General features: G+C 40.1%; 1 protein-coding gene across 1 annotated transcript in view; it reads left to right on the top strand.

Moving 5' to 3' along the window:
* The window catches only part of LOC124550657 (retinal dehydrogenase 2-like), an 82,084-nt gene extending 58,147 nt beyond the window's left edge, over positions 1-23,937 (top strand). The window contains exons 8-12 of the mRNA XM_047125384.1: positions 10,459-10,643; positions 17,871-18,035; positions 23,148-23,305; positions 23,572-23,646; positions 23,729-23,937. Of these exons, the coding sequence (XP_046981340.1) occupies positions 10,459-10,643; positions 17,871-18,035; positions 23,148-23,305; positions 23,572-23,646; positions 23,729-23,798 (653 nt within the window). The 3' untranslated portion in view covers positions 23,799-23,937. The remainder of the gene's footprint in view (positions 1-10,458; positions 10,644-17,870; positions 18,036-23,147; positions 23,306-23,571; positions 23,647-23,728) is intronic.
* The last annotated feature ends 897 nt before the right edge of the window (positions 23,938-24,834 follow it).

The raw sequence follows: 24,834 nt of genomic DNA, 5'->3' as shown, positions 1-24,834 counted from the left end.
AAGCAGGTGTTGACAGATGTGAAAATTACCGAACTATCAGTTTAATAAGTCACAGCTGCAAAATACTAACACGAATTCTTTACAGACGAATGGAAAAACTAGTAGAAGCCAACCTTGGGGAAGATCAGTATGGATTCCATAGAAACACTGGAACACGTGAGGCAATACTGACCTTACGACTTATCTTAGAAGAAAGATTAAGGAAAGGCAAACCTACGTTTCTAGCATTTGTAGACTTAGAGAAAGCTTTTGACAATGTTGACTGGAATACTCTCTTATAAATTCTAAAGGTGGCAAGGGTAAAATACAGGGAGCAAATGGCTATTTACAATTTGTATAGAAACCAGATGGCATTTATAAGAGTCAAGGGACATGAAAGGGAAGCAGTGGTTGGTAAGGGAGTAAGACAGGGTTGTAGCCTCTCCCCGATGTTGTTCAATCTGTATATTGAGCAAGCAGTAAAGGAAACAAAAGAAAAATTCGGAGTAGGTATTAAAATTCATGGAGAAGAAATAAAAACTTTGAGGTTCGCCGATGACATTGTAATTCTGTCAGAGACAGCAAAGGACTTGGAAGAGCAGTTGAATGGAATGGACAGTGTCTGGAAAGGAGGATATAAGATGAACATCAAAAAAAGCAAAACAAGGATAATGGAATCCAGTCTAATTAAGTTGGGTGATGCTAAGGGAATTAGATTAGGAAATGAGACACTTAAAGTAGAAAATGAGTTTTGCTATTTGGGGAGAAAAATAACTGATGATGGTCGAAGTAGAGAGGATATAAAATGTAGACAGGCAATGGCAAGGAAAGCGTTTCTGAAGAAGAGAAATTTGTTAACATCGAGTATAGATTTAAGTGTCAGGAAGTCGTTTCTGAAAGTATTTGTATGGAGTGTAGCCATGTATGGAAGTGAAACATTTACGATAAATAGTTTGGACAAGAAGAGAATAGAAGCCTTTGAAATGTGGTGCTACAGAAGAATGCTGAAGATTACATGGGTAGATCACGTAACTAATGAGGAAGTATTGAATAGGATTGGGGAGAAGAGAAGTTTGTGGCACAACTTGACCGGAAGAAGGGATCGGTTGGTAGGACATGTTCTGAGGCATCAAGGGATCACCAATTTAGTATTGGAGGGCAGCGTTGAGGGTAAAATTCATAGAGGGAGACCAAGAGATGAATACACTAAGCAGATTAAGAAGGATATAGGTTGCAGTAGGTACTGGGGGATGGGGAAAAGCGTGCACAGGATAGACTAGCATGGAGAGCTGCATAAACCAGTCTCAGGACTGAAGACCACAACAACAACAAAAAGATACAGAGGCAAATGTGAATTGAATGTGAGACCCATTACATCAAAAAATCATATATATCAAAATCTACATTGAATTTGATTTCTTGTTTGTGTGTTTATATTCTGATACATAAATCTTTTCAAATGATTTACTTTCATGTAGCCCACAACCATAAAATATGAAGCTGCGATTTATGAAGCTGTGATTTCTCAGGAAGTCACTAATGAATTGTAGGTTAGTTACTGTGTGTTTTATAAATAATTTGCACAACATACAGCAGTGATGTGAATCTGTCTTTGTACAGACTAGTTTGTCTTCTTTTTCTCTCTGCTATAAACTAGCTAATTATTTTGATCATTGGAGCCCATGGATTTAATTCAACTTGTAAATGAATTTCTCCAGTGTTAACCCTAGGATGCCCAAGCCTTTTTTTCTAACTTGGATGCCTAAGGGGGAGGGGGGGGGGGGGGTCGGCGAGCCCACAGGTATTAAATAAGTTTATTGACAAAAAATTACAACTTTCAAAATGGTTTATGTATTTTAACTAAGGCATCGGTTTATAAATGTTGTTAATTGTTATAAATATTGGATTGAGTGAATAAAAAATTGACATATTACAATACAAAATACAGGCGTGTTCATATACAATAGACTACTCTGAGTCCTCAACTTCAGGGCAAGAGACACACTTCACAATCTTTTCTGAATGTGTGTGACACACATGTTTATGACACTGTCCACAATGCTGTTTTGGTTTACTTAGATTGTAGTGCTTCTGCTTCTTTGTTTTAGCTTCTTTTACACAAATATGGCACTGACCTTTCCCTGCAGGAGGCTGACGTGCTTCTGTTGTCACTTCTTTGATTTACTTTTGTAGAATAGTCTCGATTGATTGAACAATTTTGTTAGATAACCCTCTTGCATTGGCACTTCTTTCTTCTACCTGCAATTTCACTAGTTTCATCCCAGCTTGCAGAAGATGGAGTTTCCATTTGTTGTGTTTCTTTTCATTCCATCTTGGATGTTGCTGGATGATGGTGGTTGCATTGATAGCACAAATGTCGATGAGAGAGTAAAATACAGATAGATGCCATCTCTTTGTTCCCCTCTTGCAGGTGTACACATGCACCATTTGATTAATGGTATCAGTTCCACCTTTAGTGGAATTATAATATGCATTTATCTCGGTTTTATTCTTCTCTTTTCCAATAGTGCCTTTATCTTGGTGCATTGTTGACAACATCAGTAAGTTTTTGCTTGGTTTAATTTTTGCTATGTAGGACACCAAAGTTACTGCAGGCCTACCTGTTGATGGGTCTGTGAACAAGAACATTGATGAATATAGCTCTCGATTTGACGTGTTCTTCATTATGTCTGGAATATGCGTCCTGTTTGAGTGGAGAGTTCCTACTGTAGTAACTTTGTAGTCTTGGTATAACTCTTCCACCAAATACACCAATGTGTAGTATCAGTCTGTAGTAATATTTCGACCAGTATTTTTCACAGGTGCTACCAGACATTTGACGACAGCTGCTGAACCCCGTTCTTCTTACGACAGATTCTGAACATTACCTATGTAGGGTTCCATATTCAAGACGTATCTGTCAACTGCATCAAACATCATGCTATAAGGATGCCATACTTGCCCGGTTTATCCTTCATAGATACTTTGAAGGGGCAGCGCCCTCTAAACAAGCTGAGCATCTCATCAATGGTGAGGTGGACCCCTGGTTTATACAATAGTGGAAACCTGTCATTCACTTTGTTGAAAACATCACGGATTGCTGTGAACTTGTCTGCTTCCCTTCTTAGCTGGCGGGTACTTTTGTCATCAAACCTTATGATTGCAATAAGTTCCTTGAAAAGTTCTCTTGCCATAATACCCTTGTAAACTGGCCGAACCATTAGGTCTGACCAAAAATCGTGTACATTGACAGAATTGTCCTTAGTTTCCCCATAAGTATCAGGATTACTATAAAGGCATACAATTCTTTCTCATTAGTCAGAGTAACATTTCGCCTAACTGCCTCTTCATTTGAAGGTTTTACTATAACATCCATGATGTCAGGCATAAGAAGTAACTTCAAGGCTTCTCCAGGTGAACGGCATACACCAGCTGGAGTTACTCCTGCCTGCTCTCTTACTATATTAGCCACAGACCTCTGAGGAATTCTAGGCTGTGTGGTTACGTACCTTCTTCCAGACTTGGCCACAATAACATCCTGATGGTCACTGCCTGACGCTGCGCTATCTTCATCTTCTCTAACATCCACATCACTTTCTCGATCTGAATCATACTCCATAACACCATCCTCATATTCACTTTCGCTCCCCGAGTCAGAATCTTCATCTAAAATTTCATTCAGAACTCTTTCTAAAGACGAGCCTTGTATTCTTTTAGTCATTTCTAAGTCTGGGTGTGAACAGTAGGGAACTGCACTAACTCACTGCAAGTTTACAAGATAAATAACAGTTGACTGACATCAACAATCACTTCCTCTGAAAGTAAACCGATTGTTGTGAATATCAAGAATACCAACCAACAAGAAACTAACTTGCATTGTTGTAGAGATGAGAAATATGAAATCTTACTAAGGGGGAAATTTTCTATAGCATGGAAGCCTAAGGGGGGCGGGGGGTTGCTGGACCCATAATAAGTTTATTTATTTTTTCTTTCAAAGCAGGAATTTTCTATAAAATATATTGGCATTAACGTTTCATAAAATAGCCAACAAACAATAACTCAAAGGGAATATGTAGTATGAAAGTTACTTGAGCAAAAGCAGAGGACATAAAAAAATTGTGGGTTCAGTGAACCCCCCCCCTTAGGCGTCCTAGGGTTAAGTGGAACAACACTTTCGTGAATTGGAGCATTACATGAAGACTTCTGAAAGTACATAGGCTTCACTCTGTATCAGTCTCAATGAGGTAAATGCATCATTCTCACGTAAATATATCAAGTTCACTATGTAAATGTATCAGTCTATGACAAATGCATCAGTCTCACATAGGCCAATTGAAAGATTTTAGGAGGGGTAAAGAATTTCTATCAAGTCCCTGGAATGAGAGACAGGCAGCAGACAGCAGTGTTGCATGGAACTTGTGAAGTGATCAAGCTCAAGGAAACATAGGGGAACTCTCCTGTGTCTGACAGACTAATAAAGATTCTATTCTATTCAATACTGAAGTCCTGAACAAAAACAGAGCATCACCACACAGGCTCCTAGCACATGATACTTAGTTTCTTTGTGGGACTGACTTCAGGGAGAGGATGTCTTGATTTAGTACCATAGATCACCTCAAGTTTTTTGGTCTATACATCAATAAAGTTCTGTGTCACTTGACAGTCAGCCTCACTTCGAAATTGTAAATCTTTCCAAATTTCTATTTAAATCATATGAAACTGTGTCAGGCAAGGTAAAGATTCAAAAGTCAAGACTACCCAGTAGATCTTGACATCTGAATCCTTATCTTGCTTGATTCTTGATACAATTTTATGGGAACTCAATAGAAGTGTGAATAAATTTTCAAAAAGAGGCTCATTGTCAAGTGATGCAGAATTTTATTGATTAATTTCCTCAAGTCTTTGTCTAGTTATGAGTAAAAGTGTATGTACTCCAGTTGTGTACTCTTGTCTAGTTCATGTGCATTTTCTTTTCCATGTCTTTTGTTTTAAGTTCATTTTTACTACTGTAAACACCTTACAGAACTGTGAAAGATCCTTTACCTCATTTTACAGTAGTTACTAATTTCTCTAATTATTAAATCTTCTTTCCACTTCCCCATTATTGTGCTCTGAATGTGCAACAGTCATCCAATTTTACATGTATTTATATTTCACACATTTTCTGCTCATCATATTGTGCCAATGACAAATAAACCACTAAAGTAATGGTTAGTGTTGGCTTTGTGGGCACACTGAGAAGAGTTAAGACCATGTTACAGTACCTACAACAACTTGTTCTTTGAATCACTCTTTTGTTGTTATTGTTGTTGTGTTCTTCATTCCAGAGACTGGTGTGATGCAGTTGTCCATGCTACTCTGTCCTGTACAAGCATCTTCATCTCTGAATAACTACTGCAACTTACATCCTTCTGAATCTGCTTACTGTATTCATCTCTTGGTCTCCTTCTACAATTTTTGCCCTCCATGCTTCCCTCCAGTACTAAATTGCTGATTCCTTGATGCCTCAGAACTTGGCCTGCTAACCAATCCATTCTTCTAGTCAAGTTGTGCCACAAGTTCCTCTTCTCCCCAATTCTATTCAGTATCTCCTCATTACTTACGTGATCTACCCATCTAATCTTAAGCGGCATTCTCCTGTAGCACCAGATTTCAAAAGCTTCTATTCTCTTCTTGTCCATGTTTCACTTCCATACATGGCTACACTCCATACAAATACTTTTAGAAAAGACTTCCTGACACTTCAATCTATACTCAGTGTTAACAAATTACTCTTCTTCAGAAATGCTTTCCTTGCCAAAGCCAGTCCACATTTTATATTCTCTCTACTTTGACCATCATCAGTTATTTTACTCCCTAAATAGCAAAACTCATTTAGTATTTTAAGTGTCTCTTTTTCTAATCTTATACACTCAGCAACACCTGATTTAATTTGACTACATTCCATTATCCTTGTTTTGCTTTTGTTGACATTCATCTCGTATTCTCCTTTCAAGACACAGTCCATTCTGTTCAGCTGCTCTTACAGGCCCTTTGCTGTCTCTGACAGAATTATGATGTCACTGGCAAAACCTCTAAGATTTTATTTCTTCTCTATGGATTTTAATTCCTTTCTTATAGACTGGGAGTGTGACTCATTTTCAGACATTTGGGAAACACACCTTCATCAGGAATATGATTTGTGAGCTATGTTAGTGGCATCACGATTGCAGAGGTTATGCATTTAATCCTCTGTTTTTGAGTTTTTAATTTTACTTATAGTTTTGATGTGATTTTTGACCAAGAGAAGGTTTTTGGTTGCTGGTTTCATATTTGTATTAAATGAAGAATGGGAGATGGCACAGTGTGTAAAGTATTCATTAATTATAAAGTGTTCATTAAGGGTATTGCAATCTATTAGGACTGTGGTTCACCCTTTCTCTCACGGGAGAAAAACAGTGTACATCAATGAATCAAACATACATTTTTGTGAAATATGACCTAACCAAATATAGAATATATGTAATTGTCATAATAAGGTCAGAAAATTTAAAATGGGAAATAGATATGTTGAAGTTATATACAGTGGAAATCAGTGTAGTTCAGTGACAGGAGGAACAGGACTTCTGGTCATGTGAATACAGGGTTAAAAATACAAAATAAAATAGGGGTAATGCAGGTAGGTTTAATAATGAATAAGAAAATATGAATCAGGGAAAGCTACTATGAACAGCATAATGAATGCAACAACATAGCCAAGATAGACATGAAGTCCTTGCCTACCACAGAAGTACAAGTTTACATGCCAAATAGCTCTGCAGATGATAAAGGCATTGAATAAATATACAATGAGATAAAAGAAATTATTCAGATAGTTAAAAGAAATGAAAATTTAATTGTGAATTCGATAGTAGGAAAAGGAAGAAGAGGAAAAATAGTAGGTAAATAGGAAAGAAAGACAAAGGCATCTGGTAGAATTTGCACAGAGCATAATTTAATCATGGCCAACACTTGGTTTAAGAATCATAAAAGAGCGTTGTATACGTGGAACAGTTCTAGAGACACCAGATGGTTTCGGATTGATTACAGTTAGAGATTTAGGAACCAGATTTTAAATTGTAAGACATTTCCAGAGGCAGATTTGGACTCTGTCCACAATTTATTAGTTATGAACTGTATTAAAACTCAAGAAATTGCAAAAAGGTAGAAAATTAAGGAGATGGGGTCTGGATAAGTTGAAAGAATAAGAGGTTGTTCAGAGTTTCAGAGTGAGCATTAGGCAGTGGCTGACTAGAACAGGGGAAAGGAATACAGTAGAACACCAATTGATAGCTTTAGAAGATGAAATAGTGAAGGCTGCAGAGAATGAAATAGGTAAAAAGACAAGGCCTAGTAGAAATCCTTGGGTAACACAAGAGAGATTGAATTTAAATGACAAAAGGAGAAAATTTAAAAATGCAGCAAATGAAGCAGGCAAAAGGGAATACAAACATTTAAAAAAGGAGACTGGCAGGACGTGAATGATAGATACCACCTACAGGAAAATTAAAGACACCTTTGGGGAAAAGAGAAGCAGATATATGACTATCAAGGGCTCAGACCGTAGACCAGTCCTCAGCAAAGAAGGCAAGTTGATAGGTCAAAGGAGTGTATAGAGTTACTGTGAAAAGAATTTGATAAAGCTCAGGAAAGATCTAAGAAAAACAAGGGGCAGATGATATTCTGTCAGAACTACTGATTGCTGTGGGAGAGCTAGCCAAGGCATAACTACACTATATGATGTGCAAAATGTATGAGACAGGTAAATACCCTCATAATTCAAGAAGAACGTAGTAATTCCAATCGAAACAAAGCTGTTGCTGCTAGGTGTGAAAATTACCAAATTCTCAGTTTAATAAGTCATGGTTACAAAATACTAACGCAAATTCCTTACAGAGGAATGGAAAATCTGGTAGGAGCCGAACTCAGAGAAGATCAGTTTTGACTCTGGAGAAATGTAGGAACACAAAAGGCAATACTGACCCTATTACTTACCTTAGAAGATTAGGTTAAGGAAAGGCAAACCTACATTTATACCACTTGTAGACTTAGAGAAAGCTTTTGACAAAGTTCACTGGAATACTCTCTTTCAAATTCTGAAGGTAAGAGAGGTAAAATACAGGAATCAAAAGGCTATTTACAATTTGTAGAGAAACTTGACAGCAGTTATATCACTTGAGGGTTATGAAAGAGAGGCAGTGGTTGAAAAGAAAGTGAGACAGAGTTATAGCCTATCCCCGATGTTATTAAGTATGTACATTGAACAAGCAGTAAAGGTAACCAAAGAAAAATTTGCATATGCATCATCTTCACCTGAAGATGATGGAATGAAATCCATTGAAATGTTGCGACTAGAAGACGATGCCACTCGGCTGATAACCCGTGAAGATTTCATAGAGGATATAAAATGTAGACTGCCAGTGGCAAGAAAAGCATTTCTAAAGAAGAGAAATTTGTTAACATTGAGTATAGATTTAAGTTTTAGAAAGTTTTTTCACAAGTTATTTGTCTGGAGTGTAACTATGTATGGAAGTGAAATATGGACGATAAACAGTTTAGATAAAAAGAGAATAGATACTTCCAAAATGGGGTGCTACTGAAAAATACTGAAGTTTAGATGGGTTGATGATGTAATTAATGAAGAAGCATTGAACAGAATTGGAGAGACAAGAAATTTGTGGCACAATTTGACCAAAAGAAGGAATCGGTTGATAGGACACATTCTGAGACACCAAGGGATCACCAATGTAGCATTGGGGGAAGTCTGGGATGTAAAGTTGTAAAGGGGCACCAAGAGATGGATACAGTAAGCAGATTCAGGAAGATGTGGGTTGCAGTAGTTTTTGGGGGTGAAGAGGCTTGCACAGAATAGAGTATCATGGAGAGCTACGTCAAACCAGTCTTTGGACTGAAGACCGCAACAAAAACAACAACAGTATTGTAATTGTGCCAGGGCACAGCACATTGATATGGACTGTTGAGACAGGTTGCTGTTATAATTATACAGTGTGTTTCAAAAAGGACTTTAAAATTTTGAAAATCCATATAAATTAATCCATAGTACCTACAGAGGTGACTGTAGTGTCAGTTTGTAAGGAAATACATAAAGTTTTGCCTTTCGTAGCTTGCTAGTGCTGAATTACACCGTAATGAGTGCTAGTGGCAGTAGCATTAAAGATGGCTGCCTTTACTGATCTGAGGAAGGTAGCTGTGTGTTTTGATTTGCAGAATCAAAGTTGGTGACAACAGTTCAGCATAATTTCCATACCAAGTATGCTAAAGATCCTCCTAGTAGGGCTACAATTTATGAGTGACATAAATGTTTTGTAGAAACAGGGTATTGGTAAGACATGGGAAATCATCAGGTTCTCCAAGCACATCTGGCAATATTGAGTGAGTGAGACAATGTTTTGTCAACATGACAGTGTAAATTCTTGCTCTAAGTTCAGGTAGAGAAGCCAGCACAGAAGGTAAAACACAGTATCCTCGATGAAACCCCATTTTAAAAAATCAAGTGGTGTCTTGTCTGTGGAACTTGGGGGCCATGCAATTGGCGCATTATGGCCAATCCATTGACCTGGAAAGCGGTCACTGATAAAATCCTGGATGTCAGCCAGGTAGCGGGGTGGTGCACCATCTTGCTTGAAGTAAACATTTCATTCTTGGTCATCCTCATCGATTTCATCACTGAGCAAGTTACACCTGCAATGTTACAGCAAGTTTGGGAAGAAATTGACTTCTGCTGGCATGTGTGCAGGATAACCAATGGAAACCAAACCCAACATCTTTAGTTTAAGGCAAAAAGCATGTGTTTCCCTGCAAAATAACACTAAACCCAGCTCTATATCTTCTTTCCATAAATTTATATGAATTTTTGAATTTGTAAAGTCGCTTTTGAAACACCCTGTATATGTTCTACATTTGGTTGTGTCATGTTTGACAGAAATGTATGTTTGATCCAGTGACGCACACTGTTTTCCTCCTGCAAATATGATTACAATAATCAAAACTGATAGAGAATAAACATACAATTGTACAACTGATTGCACAAAAATGCTTACTTCAAATTATGTAACATCTGTAGATAGTCACCTGTGAGAAGCTCTTTTTTCATTTTGCACAATTTATTGTGCATCATGATGAGTATTAGTCATTTGTATTGTATTGTTTGATTGGTGAGTCCCAGTCTTTTACATCATGATGCCCAGAGGCCTTATTGGCTGCGTAAATATCGTTACTTGCTGCCTGTTGACATAACCCTCCCAGGTGTCTCCAAAAAGGGATCATACAGTTCTGATGCACTCTGTTTTGGGTACCTATGAGCCATAATTTGTAGGTAACTGTATATTTTGAGGTATGTGAGTTGGTGAGATATTTGATGTACTGGTTTAGAATTTACAGATTTTTGTATTACTTGTAAATTAAATATAATAAAACAAATGTAAAAATTCATTGTTGCAGTTGATGAAGCTGTGCAAATAGCACATGACGCTATATTTGTAAATCAAGGGCAAGTATGCTGTGCAGGAACAAGAACTTTTGTGCATGAGAGCATATATGATGAGTTTGTACAGAAGTCAAAAGCTAAGGCAGAAGCAAGAAAGATTGGAGACCCATTTGATGTCACTGTTCAACATGGGCCTCAGGTGAGAACTTACCTCAGTGCAACATTTTTATTAGTCTCCGTGTACATTAATGCATGAATCCCATCTTGAAAATCAGATTCCTCAATACCCATCAGCTTTGACTGTTAGTTCTTCATTTTAAGATAATTTTGAGCTTGGGAAATAGAAGTAATTCTCAAAGAGCCAAATCAGATGAAACAGACAGGTATGGTGACAATATGTCTCCTGAAACTTCCTGGCAGATAAAAGCTGAGTAACAAGGGGAATGTTCCTCTGAGGTCAGATGGTGGGACTTTGGGGTGTTGGGTGACTGGAAATGTAAGACATGGGAGATCCGTTTTTCTACAAGGTTGGACGGTAATTACAGGCCATAAAGGCCTAAGTGAGACCCGCGGCATATTTCAAGAGGGATGGTTCATCACTACAGATGCAAGGGCCACAGGCGGCTAGGCTGTATGGAAGGGACTTCTTGGTATGGATGGGTGGCAGCTGTCGAAGTGGAGGTATTGCTGGTGGTTGGTAGGTTTGATATGGACAGGGGCACTGATGTAGCCATCTTTGAGATGGAGGTCAAAATCAGGGAAGGTGGCTTGATGGGTTGAGTAGAACCAAGTGAAGCAAATGGGGGAGGTTCTGGAGGAATGTGGATAGGATGTCCTCACCCTTGATCCAGATCATGGAAATGTCATCAATAATTTGAACCAGGTGAATGGTTTGGGATTCTGGGTGCTTCAGAAGGATTCCTCTAGATGGCCCTAGCTGTACCCAGATTTGTTTGTAGTTAATTCCTTCAAAGGAGAAGGAATTGTGGTTGAGGACATAGCTGATCATGATGACTAGGAAGGAGGTGATTGGTTTGGAATCCATCAGGTGTTGGGAAATGCAGTATTCAATAGTGTTAAGGCATTGGGCATTAGGGATGTTAGTGTAAAGGGAGGTGGCATCAATAATGACTGTATGCTAAAGAAACAGGAACTGTTGAGAGTCAGTGGAGGAAATGGTTGGTATCTTTTATATAGATGGCTAGGTTGAGGGTAATAGGCTAAGGTGTTGGTCTACAGGAGCAGAGATTCTCTCAGAGGTGGCACAGTACCAGCCAAAATAGGGCGTATGGGGTGGTTGGGTTTATGGACTTTATAAAATGTGTAGAAGGTAGGAGTGTGGGGAATGGTAGGTGTGAGAAGAGAGATGGACTGTGTGGAGATGTTCTGGGATGGGCCTAAGGATTTGAGGAGAGGCTGTAGATCCTGCTGGATTTCTGGAATGGATTCACTGTGGAAGGGTTTGTGGGTGGATGAACAGCTGGTGGAGTCCTTCCACCAGGTATGCCTTGTAGTTCAAAACAACGGTAGTGGAGCCTTTGTCAGAAGTTGTGATCACACGGCTGGTTTCAGTTTTTAGGTGGGGGATTGCAGATCTTCCTGTGAATGTGAGGTTAGCTTGCATGTTGAGAGATTTAGGCAATGATGCTGAGACAAGGTTCAAGCTTAAGAAATTCTGGAAAGTTAACAGTGGGGATGGGTCATGGTTGGAAGGAGGAGTGAACTGATTCAGTCAGCTTTTAACAATGGTCTTTTGTTCTGTGTGGTGGCTGCCACCCATTCCATACCAAGACATCCCTTCCATACAGCCTAGCTGCACATGGCTGTCACATCTGTAGTGAAGAGCTGCCCCCCTTGAAATACACCGAGGATCTCACTGAGGCCTTTACAGATTGTAATTACCCTCCCAACCTTGTACAAAAACAGATTTCGCATGCCTTATCTTTCCAGTCACCAAACACCTCCCAAAGTCCCACCATTTGGCCTCAGAGGAACATTCCCATTGTGACTCAGTACCACCCAGAGTTGGAGCAACTCGCCAGGGTTTTGACTACCTGTCATCATGACCTAAAATGAGAAATGTCTGACCTGCTATTCTTGCTACCCCTCCCACAGTCCTATGCCACTGCCCCCTGATCCTACAAAATATCCTTGTCCATCCCTACACAACTCCTGCTCCAAACCCCATGCCTCATGGCTCATATCCCTGTAATTGACCTAGAAGCAAGACCTGTCCCATATTTGTGCCCACCACCACCTACTCCAGTCCAGTCACAAACATCACCTGTCGCATCAAAGGCAGGGCTACCTGTAGAACCAGTCATGTGATCTACAACCTAAACCGGACTACCCTTATGGTGAGCACGATGCCCAACATGATGTCCTTCATTTAATGACTGCTTCACAACCTGTGCCATCAGGATCCTTCCTGCCAACACCAGCTTGTCTAAATAGTGCAGATGGGAACTCTCCCTGCAATATATCCTAAATTACCTAAACCCTCCTGGCTTCAACCTTTGTTAGTCATTGTTCATACCCTTATAGCCCCTCCCCTGCATGGTCTCAACCTTTGTTAGTCATTGTCCTTACCCTTTTAGCCCCTCCCCTGTTCCCTTTCCAGCACTACACAGTCGTCTGTTCCACCAACGTTGCCAGTTTTGTTACTTCTTTCCTTTTCTGCTACCCTCCCCCCCCCCCCTCCTCCATTCACCGTCTAACCTCCTGAATACACCTAGCTGCCCTACTCTCCACCTCATCTCTACACACTTCCAGCAGCACTTTACCACTCTGCTATCCCTTCCCCTCCCCGCGACTGTGTCCTCCTTACCCCCAGCTGGTTGCCTCTCCCATAATTCTCCTGCTGCCAGAGGTTGTGGTTATGTGTGCTGTGTGAGTTGTGTTTGTGTGTATGTCTGTGTGTGAGTGTGTGTTTGTATGTGTGTGGGTGTTTTGTCTATTTCTGTCAAAGGCCTTGTAGGGCGAAAGCTAACTTTCCAACAATTTTTTTATTGTGCCTTTCTGCAACTCAACATCTCTGTCATATGATGAGTAGCAACTACCCTTTTCATTATATTATTACATTCCATCCTGGATTTCCCTTTGTTTGATTGTGCCTGACAGCTTTTCTTCCATCCTTATCCAGTGCTGTTTTCCTTTGTTACTATTTTCTAATGCATTACTGCACTCAGTGTCTGCCCTTCTTTCTCTCCTTTCATGTGTTTCTTTTGTCGCCTTACAAACTGCACTGCATGGTCTACTTATGAGCCATGCTGTATCGACCATCCTGGCTGTGCACAACAGACGGCTACAAGACCACACTGATTGTTGGTGCAGCATCTCAAGTCCCACGTTACTCTCACCAATATCGTTAATGCAATACCTTAATTTATATCACTCTCCCCACATCACCCTCACGTATTTTGGCGTGTTATTTCCTGCACCTTTCCTGTGCCACATGAACTTGTATTTCGTCCTACCAACCCCCCCCCCTCCCCCCCTCCCCACTGCTTCCTCTCTGTATTCCAAGTTTGCACCTACTAATTTCACCTAATCTAGTCATATCTGCCATCCTCCTTCTTCAAATTTATCCAACCATAGATCTGCAATTCACATTACAAATATTGTTTTTTTCTTTGATCTCATTATGACTTCACGCCAATTTCAGTTCGTTTTCGTCTTTCACTATCGGCTATTCACTCAGATTTCGCCTTATTTTCCCTCATTCCATCCGTTTCGTGATTTTTCCCAAGTGTTTGTGTGTATTTTTGCAAATTTTTTTGGACGTAATTCTATGTAATTTACGTATTTTTACGCATATTTTCTACTACCATGAATCCTTGGTCCTCCCACCTGCGTCAATACAGAAAAGTTTCCTTATTCCTAACCAAAACCCAGGTCCCACACACTGTTCAAGCGTTGTTGCTTGGCACATGAAATCCCCCCAAATGGCCTAACCATCAAATTACCCATCTCTGGTTGCCACTTTTCCTTGCACAATGACCTCAATCTGTGCAGATTCCACCAATGCTTAGCCCTCACTTACATAGTCCTGCAAAGCCATGTCAATCAGGTCAAAACCTCCTTCCAATACCTTTTTTCCATCCATAAAATTCTCCTGCTATGCAATCCCAAATTCCTGGATCCCATAACACACACTGAAACTCTTGCCCTCCGGGAACCAGAGTTACATGCAGAACACCACCTCAAAAAACTCTCCAACCTGCTCACTTCCTACTCCTGCCTTGGACTATCACTGACCACTACCTCTAAAACAACCACCAAGCCTCCCCCACGTTCTCTCATAGCTGATGAAGACTGTCTTGCAAAACTACTATATTTACCCCACACTCCAAAACTCCCTCCCACCACCACATGAATCCAGGAGATAAATAGGCCTGAAACACTGTCATGAACCTTTCTTCCAAAAGGCTTACACCAGCAGATCTATCAGTCCTTTCCAAAAGCCTCACTTCTTGCCCTACCCCCAAATTCAGTCATGCAGGACGTGCTTAAGACTTTCTCCCCTTCTCCCAGTCCCTACAGTGGAAACATTTTTTCGCCACCAAACCTACCAGCCATATCAACAAAATACCAATGTTGAAACCTGACTGACTTATTTCACTACTCCTTCCAACCATGATCAATCCCCCCACCTACCCTCAATCAGCCCCTGTTAACTTCCCAGAATTTCTTAACCTTGAACCTTGCTCACCATCATTCCCCAAATCCCTCAACATGCAAACTAACCTCACATCCACAGAAAGGTCTGCAATCCCCCACCTAGAAACTGAAACCAAACTTAGAATAACACCTGCTGACAAAGGCTCCATTACTTTTGTTTTGAACTGCAAGGATTACCAGGCAGAAGGACTCCACCAGCTGTCAGAGTCATCCACCCACAGACCCTGCCTCAGTGACCCCATTCCAGAAATCCAGCAGAATTTACAGTCTCTCCTCAAATCCTTTGGGCCATCCCAGAGCCTCTCCACAGAGCCTATCTCTCTCCTCAACCCTACCATTCCCCACACTCCTGCCTTTTACATGTTTCCAAAAGTCCATAAACCCAACCACTCTGGATGCCTCATTGAAGCCAGTTGCTGTGAAACCACTGAGAGAATCTCTGCTCTCATAGACCTACACCTTCAGCCTATTACCTGCAACCTACGCACCTATATAAACGATACCAACCATTTCCTCCATCGACTCTTGACAGTTCCTGTTCCTTTACCATACAGTGCCCTGCTCCCTCTACACCAATGTCCATCTTGCCAATGGTCTTACCACTATTGAATGCTACCTTTCCCAACACCTGATGGATTCCAAACCAGGCATCTCCTTTCTCGTCGCCGTGACCAACTACATCCTCATCCACAATTACTTCTTTGAAGACTTACCCACAAATATATATGGGGCAGAGCTATGGGCCATCTAGAGGAATCCTTCCGAAGCAACCAGAATCCCAAACTGCTCACATGGTTCAGATTCATTGATGACATCTCCATGATCTGGATCAAGGGTGAGGACATCCCATCCACATTCCTCCAGAATCTCAATGCCTACTCCCCCATTTGCTTTGCTTGGTTCTACTCAACTCATCAAGCCACCAGCCATGATTTAGAACCCCATCTCAAATGAGCTATGTCAGTACCCCTGTCCAAATCAAATCTACCAACCACCAGCAAAACGTCCACTTTGACACCTGCCACCCATCCACACCAAGAAGACCCTGCCATACAGCCTAGCCTCCCACTGCCATCGCATCTGTAGTGACGAACTGCCCCTCTCAAAATATACCAGAGGTCTCACTGAGGCCTTTACAGATTGTAATTACCCTCCACCATTGTACAAAAACAGAACTCCCATGCCGTACATTTCCAGTCACCCAACACCTTCCAAAGTCCCACTGTCTGGCAACAGAGCAGCATTCCCTTCATGACACAGCAACACACAGGACTGGAGCAACTGAATTACATTCTTGCATGGTTCTGACTATCTCTTGTTGTGCCCTGAAATCTGTCCTACCCACTATCCTTCCAACCCCTCCCACTTTGGTATTTTGATGCCCACCAAACCTACACAATATCCTAATTCATCCCTAAACAACCCCTGCTCCCAACCCCTTGCCTCATGGCTCATATCCCTGTAATAGACCTGGATGCAAGACTTGTCCCATACTTCCTCCCACCACCAACACCTACTCCAGTCCAGACACATACATCACCTATCCCACCAAAGGCAGGGCTACCTGTGAAACCAGTCATGTGATCTACAAGGTAAGCTGCAGCCACTGTGCTGCATTCTACATGGTCATGGGAACTAACAAGCTGTCTGTCCACATGAATGGCTATCGACAAACTGTGGCCAAGAAACATCTGGACCATCCTGTTCCTTAGTATGCCGCCCAACGTTATGTCCTTCATTTCAATGACTGCTTCACAGCCTATACCATCTGGATCCTTCCCATCAACACCAGCTTTTCTAAATTGCAAAGGTGGGAACTCTCCTTGCAAGATATCCTATATTACCGTTATCCTCCTGGCCTCATCCTTCATTAGTCATTGCCCTTATCAGTCTAGCCCCTATCCTGTTCTCATTTGAGCACTACACAGTCCTCTATTCCACCAACACACTTAGTCTTTTTACATCTTTCCTTTTCCACTATCCCCATTCTCTTCCCCGTCCTCTGTCTAACCTCCCAACTGCACCTATCTGCCCTACTCTCCACCTCAGCCTTGCACACTCCCGGCAGCACTTCACCTTCACCTTACCTACCCTGCTATTTTTTCCCCTCCCCACCATAGCCTTCTTCTTACCTTGATCCGGTTGCCTCTGCCATAATGCACTGTTGCTGGCAGTTTGGCTGCTGCTGCCAGAGACTGTGGTCATATGTGTGTGTGTGCTGTCTTTCCGAAAGTCTTTTTGTTGTACCTTTCTGTGACTCAGCATCTCAGCCATATGGTGAGTAGCAATTATCCTCTTCATTATATTGTTACATTCTATCCTGGATTTGACATTGCTTGAATGTGAGAGTAAGATAGTTAAGCATTTCCTGACAGGATGTTTGGCGATGTGTACCACATACTAGTCTTCATCTATGTTTATGCATATATGCTGTAACCCGCTGTATGTTGTGTGTGACAGAGTGTACATTACATCAATATTTTCTGTCCTACTTTATTCACAAGCAGCTCAGTGGAAAATGACTCTTTACACATCTCAATCTCTTTTATCTTATTTTCGTATTCCTTTCACAAGATATAAGGTAGTGGTATTAGACTTCCACATAGTGTTCATATATAGTAAATGAACATGTTATGATACAAGCAGTTCACCTATAAATTAGTTCAATGAACCTTACCACATTAATTTTGTATTATAAACATGTATATTGTCTTTATTGGTTTGATGTCATTTGTATTACTTTCAGATTGATGATGAAATCTTTGAGAGAGTAATGAGCTACATTAAATCTGGTAAGGAACAAGGGGCCCGTGTGGAATGTGGTGGTGAGCGTTATGGCGATAAAGGATATTTCGTAAAACCGACTGTTTTTTCAAATGTGACAGATGAGATGAAAATTGCACGTGAGGAGGTAAGTGAGCAGAGTAGAATTTATGTTATTATTTAACATTTTATGGAGTAAACACTCAAGATTGATGTTATGTAAGCAGTATTATTATTAATGTTGGTTAACAGTTAATGTAACATACTGAAGTTTATTCTTATCACTTTTGTCTGCTGGTATAGTTACAGATGTTTTTGTTTTCAAGGTTGTCAGCTTGACGTGGAAAATTTGAAAAATCAAAATATTTAAAAGAAATTTATTACTTTTCTGAAAATAATTTATTATTTTGTCTAATAGAGTGATGGGGTAGGACCAGTGTGGACCATCCTCAGATCATAAAATAAGACTGTGGTTCAGTCTCACCAAGAAGAAACCACATTGTCAATTTCATGGTGTTTCATATGGTGGGATTTAACCATGGCCTGTATTTTATGATCTGAGGATGGACAGTGCTGGCTGAAACCTATTATTTTATTACAGATAAATATGACTGTGCTGGATAATAAATTATTTTCAAAAGAATCCAACTCTATGCCCTCCAGCTTGACAGAAATATTATTCTTTCACATTTCTGGTGGTGATTTTTTACAAGTTACAAATGTCCACATTTGTGGTAGTGACACCCATGAGAACACACAAAAAATGTCTCATTCCAACACAAAAAACTATCACATTCAAAAAGCCATAGCAGAGAGAAAGCAACTATAAATGACCAAGCTCATATGAGCAACAATTCACTACTAAACAAAACAGACAACTATCAGTTGAAGTCAGTCGTGAAATACAGTATACATTTATGCCACTCAGTAATACAAAACATTACACGTGTACTTTGAGGTTTTTGTTCTTACTTTCCATAAATGATTTAAATTATCTACCCCATTCAAATTTGTATTAAGTTTGTAGATGAAAGAATCTACAAAATAGAAGGAAGGCTGCTAATGAGCTATGAATGAAATGGGTGTATCACAGACTACAGAGGGACTCTCCAAAAATAGGCTTATAATAAATGCAGATAAAACAGTTACAATGCATTTATGTGCCTTAAAAAAGGAAACGCTCAGAAATTTAAAAAAAAAATAACTCTGTCGAGGAAGAAACTAGAAACTGTCACACCTTTAAAATTCTTTTTGTTGCAGATACAACAATCAAAAATGTATACTGTGCATAGGTGAAATCACTGTCAAGATGTACAATTATATGTTGGGGAAGGTGCTTTATGACACACACACACACACACACACACACACACACACACACACACACACACAAAATACTCATTCTAGAACCTCATCCAAATCACTTACACAGTTGCAGCTTCTTACACTGCCTTGCTAACACTTAATATATCTTGGAGATCATAAATTCACGTAGAAAGCTGCCAAAATCAACTAGTTTGTACAAACACTAACTGCATACAATAAGAGGTAAAAGCTGCAACTGCATACAGTACGTCCTAATATAAAAATGACACCAAACAGACCATTGCAAGCAGGAATAAAGATTTATAACAAATTACCTGACTATATGCAAGCAACATAAGATATTACACACTTTGAAATAATTCTTAACAGGTACCTTCGAAACTAGTGCTATTGCAGTATTGATGAATTTTTTAATGGCATAAGATATTGTGTGCTGGTGACTTTCCAGTACATGTTTATCATGTTATTTTAAATTGTTTGTAAATATTTCTTGTTTTTTTGATAGCAAAAGTACAGTTTTATCCTATGAATGTAAACTATAAAGTGATAACCAGAACAAATTTTTGCTCTTCAGTGGAGTGTGAGCTGATCTGAAACTTACTGGCAGATAAACGTACATGCTGGATGGGGACTTAAACTCAGAACCTTTTTCCTTTCATGGACAATTAATTTACTGACTGAGTTATCCAGGCCTGACTTACTTACATGAGCTCAGGTCATGAGTTGCACCTGGACAGCTCAGTCAGCAGACCAATTGCCCAAAAGGTTCTGGATTTGGGTCCTGGTCCAGGACACAGTTATAATCTGCAAGGAAGTTTGTAAAGTGGTAGCATGCAAGAACCTATCCAATTAACAAAATATAGTTTTAATACTACCTGTTAAACTGTTTGATTTTCAATATTCACTGTTGCACAAATATGTTCATCAAGTTAATTGTACCCATAATATGATATGACTTGATTTGTCCTATATCTCAATGTGTCTATGTATATAATACGATGGAAATGGACCAGTACATTACTGCACTATACTGTAACAAATATGATCTCCAGATGAACTACACTCCTGGAAATTGAAATAAGAACACCGTGAATTCATTGTCCCAGGAAGGGGAAACTTTATTGACACATTCCTGGGGTCAGATACATCACATGATCACACTGACAGAACCACAGGCACATAGACACAGGCAACAGAGCATGCACAATGTCGGCACTAATACAGTATATATCCACCTTTCGCAGCAATGCAGGCTGCTATTCTCCCATGGAGACGATCGTAGAGATGCTGGATGTAGTCCTGTGGAACGGCTTGCCATGCCATTTCCACCTGGCGCCTCAGTTGGACCAGCGTTCGTGCTGGACGTGCAGACCGCGTGAGACGACGCTTCATCCAGTCCCAAACATGCTCAATGGGGGACAGATCCGGAGATCTTGCTGGCCAGGGTAGTTGACTTACACCTTCTAGAGCACGTTGGGTGGCACGGGATACATGCGGACGTGCATTGTCCTGTTGGAACAGCAAGTTCCCTTGCCGGTCTAGGAATGGTAGAACGATGGGTTCGATGACGGTTTGGATGTACCGTGCACTATTCAGTGTCCCCTCGACGATCACCAGTGGTGTACGGCCAGTGTAGGAGATCGCTCCCCACACCATGATGCCGGGTGTTGGCCCTGTGTGCCTCGGTCGTATGCAGTCCTGATTGTGGCGCTCACCTGCACGGCGCCAAACATGCATACGACCATCATTGGCACCAAGGCAGAAGCGACTCTCATCGCTGAAGACGACACGTCTCCATTCGTCCCTCCATTCACGCCTGTCGCGACACCACTGGAGGCGGGCTGCACGATGTTGGGGCGTGAGCGGAAGACGGCCTAACAGTGTGCGGGACCGTAGCCCAGCTTCATGGAGACGGTTGCGAATGGTCCTCGCCGACACCCCAGGAGCAACAGTGTCCCTAATTTGCTGGGAAGTGGCGGTGCGGTCCCCTACGGCACTGCGTAGGATCCTACGGTCTTGGCGTGCATCCGTGCATCGCTGCGGTCCGGTCCCAGGTCGACGGGCACGTGCACCTTCCGCCGACCACTGGCGACAACATCGATGTACTGTGGAGACCTCACGCCCCACGTGTTGAGCAATTCGGCGGTACGTCCACCCGGCATCCCGCATGCCCACTATACGCCCACGCTCAAAGTCCGTCAACTGCACATACGGTTCACGTCCACGCTGTCGCGGCATGCTACCAGTGTTAAAGACTGTGATGGAGCTCCGTATGCCACGGCAAACTGGCTGACACTGACGGCGGCGGTGCACAAATGCTGCGCAGCTAGCGCCATTCGACGGCCAACACCGCGGTTCCTGGTGTGTCCGCTGTGCCGTGCGTGTGATCATTGCTTGTGCAGCCCTCTCGCAGTGTCCGGAGCAAGTATGGTGGGTCTGACACACCGGTGTCAATGTGTTCTTTTTTCCATTTCCAGGAGTGTATAATTCACAGTAGCACAATACAAAAAATATATAGATTTCACCTTCTTTTATAGGATATAGAATGTTGTCTCTTCATGGTTCCAAGGGCTTCAAAGAAATATGCATCACACATAAATAAAGTAATTCAGAATCAAAAGGAAATGAAAACATGCCTAATTAACTATCCTTTCTGGAAAGTATACGATCAGAAAATTCCTGCTTGCGTAATGACAAGTAGTAACATTTATTACGAACAATGCATTATTGTTATGAATATAGATAATGGTTGTCTAGTCATTAATATTAATGTGATCATGCATATATTATTCAATAATGAACAGATATTTAGTATAACAAACAATGCAACTGCTTTCTTCAAAGTTGTGGCATTCCTACTAAAATCACTATGTTACAATTAATTTGATTAAGAACAAATGATTTACAAAACAATACTTAATTGTTAATGTCATTGGTTTGTTTGACATCTGTAAAGGGTATCCTTAGACTTTTATTTGATTTGGTAAATTTAAGCTCAATCAAGCTGTTTAGCTATTGCCCATATTATACTCAGTGTAATATAAGAGAAAGGGAACCATCCATCTGTAGATGACTGATTTGTGGAGCATAGAGGTACATAACAAGAAACAGTATGCATGCTAGTTTTCAAGCTCTTGCTCTTTTCCTACAAAAAGTACAAACATTCACACACACAACCGCACCAACACCCAAACACACACTCCTATAGTCACAGTCTTGCCTTGGCCATAGGAGTGTGTGTGTGTGTTTGTGTGTGTGTGTGTGTGTGTGTGTGTGTGTGTGTGTGCACCCCTGTGGTTGTGTGTGTGTGTGTGTGCACCCCTGTGGTTGTGTGTGTGAATGAGTGCACTTTTACTAGAAAAAGATCAGGCCCTTGAAACTAGTGTGAATACTGCTTACTGTTATGTACTTCTATGCTCCACACATCAGTCAGCTGTAGGAGAATGGTTGCTTTTCCCTTATTTTATGTATTGTTCCATACAGGAATTTCCATTATTGTTATTCATATTACAATTGCTAATTCTTTCTCTGCAACTTCTATGTCAGCTCAAAGTTATAGCATCAGATGCTGCCTATTAAAAAATTGTTTAATAACAGTCACATATTCTCCAAAAGACATTACTAAAGACAAGCTACATAAGTGTAATACTATTCACACTTTCCAAGCTGTCTTCAGGCTAGGAACATTTCCTTTTGACTCTTCAAGTTTCTATATTTCATTATTTCTGTCTAAATAACTATTCTTTCATAAATAATTTGATTTATCTTAACTTTTTAACAGAATATATTATTTATGATGCAATGTGGTTTATAAAGGCTGCTGCAGAGTCAGTTGTGAAATTGATGACATTCATTGCATCATTATTAGCAGGCATACATACAAGTTGTAATGTGATGTTAATCATGAGTGTGAGTTCTTTAAAAACTGTTTTAGATTTTTGGTCCAGTGCAAAGTATAATCAAGTTCAAAACACTTGAAGAAGTAATTGAAAGAGCCAATAACACAACTTATGGACTAGCCTCTGGGATCCTCACAAATGATATTAACAGTGCTCTGACAGTTGCTAATGCTCTTGAAGCTGGCTCTGTGTGGTAAGTAAAAATTTTGCATAACTATCTAAGGAAATTATTGATTATCTTTTGACTCATCACAAATGTCTCTTAACTTATTCATTCTTCACATAATATTTTGTTAGCATGTACTCAATTTTGTAAAATAAGGTGACCAAAATGAAACGGTTCAAGTAGTTCACTTGCAAAGTATAAAATGTTGTTTAATAAAAACAGTATACAGTAACAGCCTAAATTTTGTCAGGTTTTTTAAAATATAATTCAGGCAATTTCTTTATATTTTGCAGGATAAACTGCTACAATGCACTTCAGTCTTCAACACCATTTGGTGGATACAAAATGTCAGGAATCGGCAGAGACTGGTAAATAGATCACACTTAAAAAATTATGATCACACATAACTATAAACTGTAAGATAATAAACATATTTTTTTCTGTTTTCAGTGGAGAAGAGTCACTGGAAGAATATCTAGAAGTGAAAACAGTTTCAGTCAAACTACCAATGAAATCCTGAATGATAAAAATACCAGTTGCTATCTAATTAAGAAATGAGGGCTTTGTATTTGCACTGGTTTAAGTATTAATACAAGAACTACTTCTGATATTTATAAAAATAATAACAGCAATAACAATAAAATATTTATGTATGGTTTCTTTGCAGTTTCCTACCATTACCTTGAAATTCATGAAGAATTAGAGGCGTTACCACATGCAAGCAGTACTCAATAATAATATGAAGTTTTTTCAATGAATTTAATAAAATGAGCATTTTTATTTATTTTATAACAAAATACAGAATTAACTAATTCATTCCTTTTAGACAGCATTTTATGCTTTCTTTATTTCCTTCTTTCTGTTCCTACATTTTGATTATAGGTCTGTTGCAGTTGTGGAAAATCTGTCTATTGCACTAACGTATTGGTCCTTTGTCTTCCAGCCATTCTCGAAGTGAGCCAAGCAGATTAATAACATTGTGCCAAGAGTGGCCTTATATGATCTGCTATGACTGCACTATGCACGTGAGTTTGCACCACAGATGCTGATCAAACTTGTACAGGGAATCACATCTGCGAGATATGTGATCAACCAACAATTGCACTGCCACCACAGTGGAGCATATAAGGCTCTGCTTGCCACTGTATTATTAGTCTCCTAGGTTAGTCTAACAATAGCTGAGGGATATGGGGTTAAATATCAGAGGGTGAGATGGAATTTCCATAACTTTGTGTCCATAATTTAAACAGCAATAAGCCTGGTTGGGAGAGAAGTCAAGATTGGGGTATTAGGAACTTGTGACTTCACAAGTTTCAGTTCTCTTCTGCTGCTATAATTTCATTGTTATTTTCCCTCTCATTGTGGTCTGAATAGCTTTCCTAACTGGACATTGACTAGTAATGGCCAGTTTTAATGATTTACAGTGTGATACCAACTCCATCACTGTAATAAAAATGAATCACAGATATCTTAAGCTAGTATAACCTCCAGACTATAGAAAGATTAGCACTAGCGGACAGATACATGTACCAGCAGAATAGATTATGCAGTAATAA

Source organism: Schistocerca americana, chromosome 1 (genome assembly GCF_021461395.2).
Source record: "Schistocerca americana isolate TAMUIC-IGC-003095 chromosome 1, iqSchAmer2.1, whole genome shotgun sequence".
NCBI lineage: Eukaryota > Metazoa > Arthropoda > Insecta > Orthoptera > Acrididae > Schistocerca > Schistocerca americana.
The sequence above is the reverse complement of the archived record's forward strand: the minus strand, read 5'-3'. Positions and strand labels throughout refer to the sequence as shown.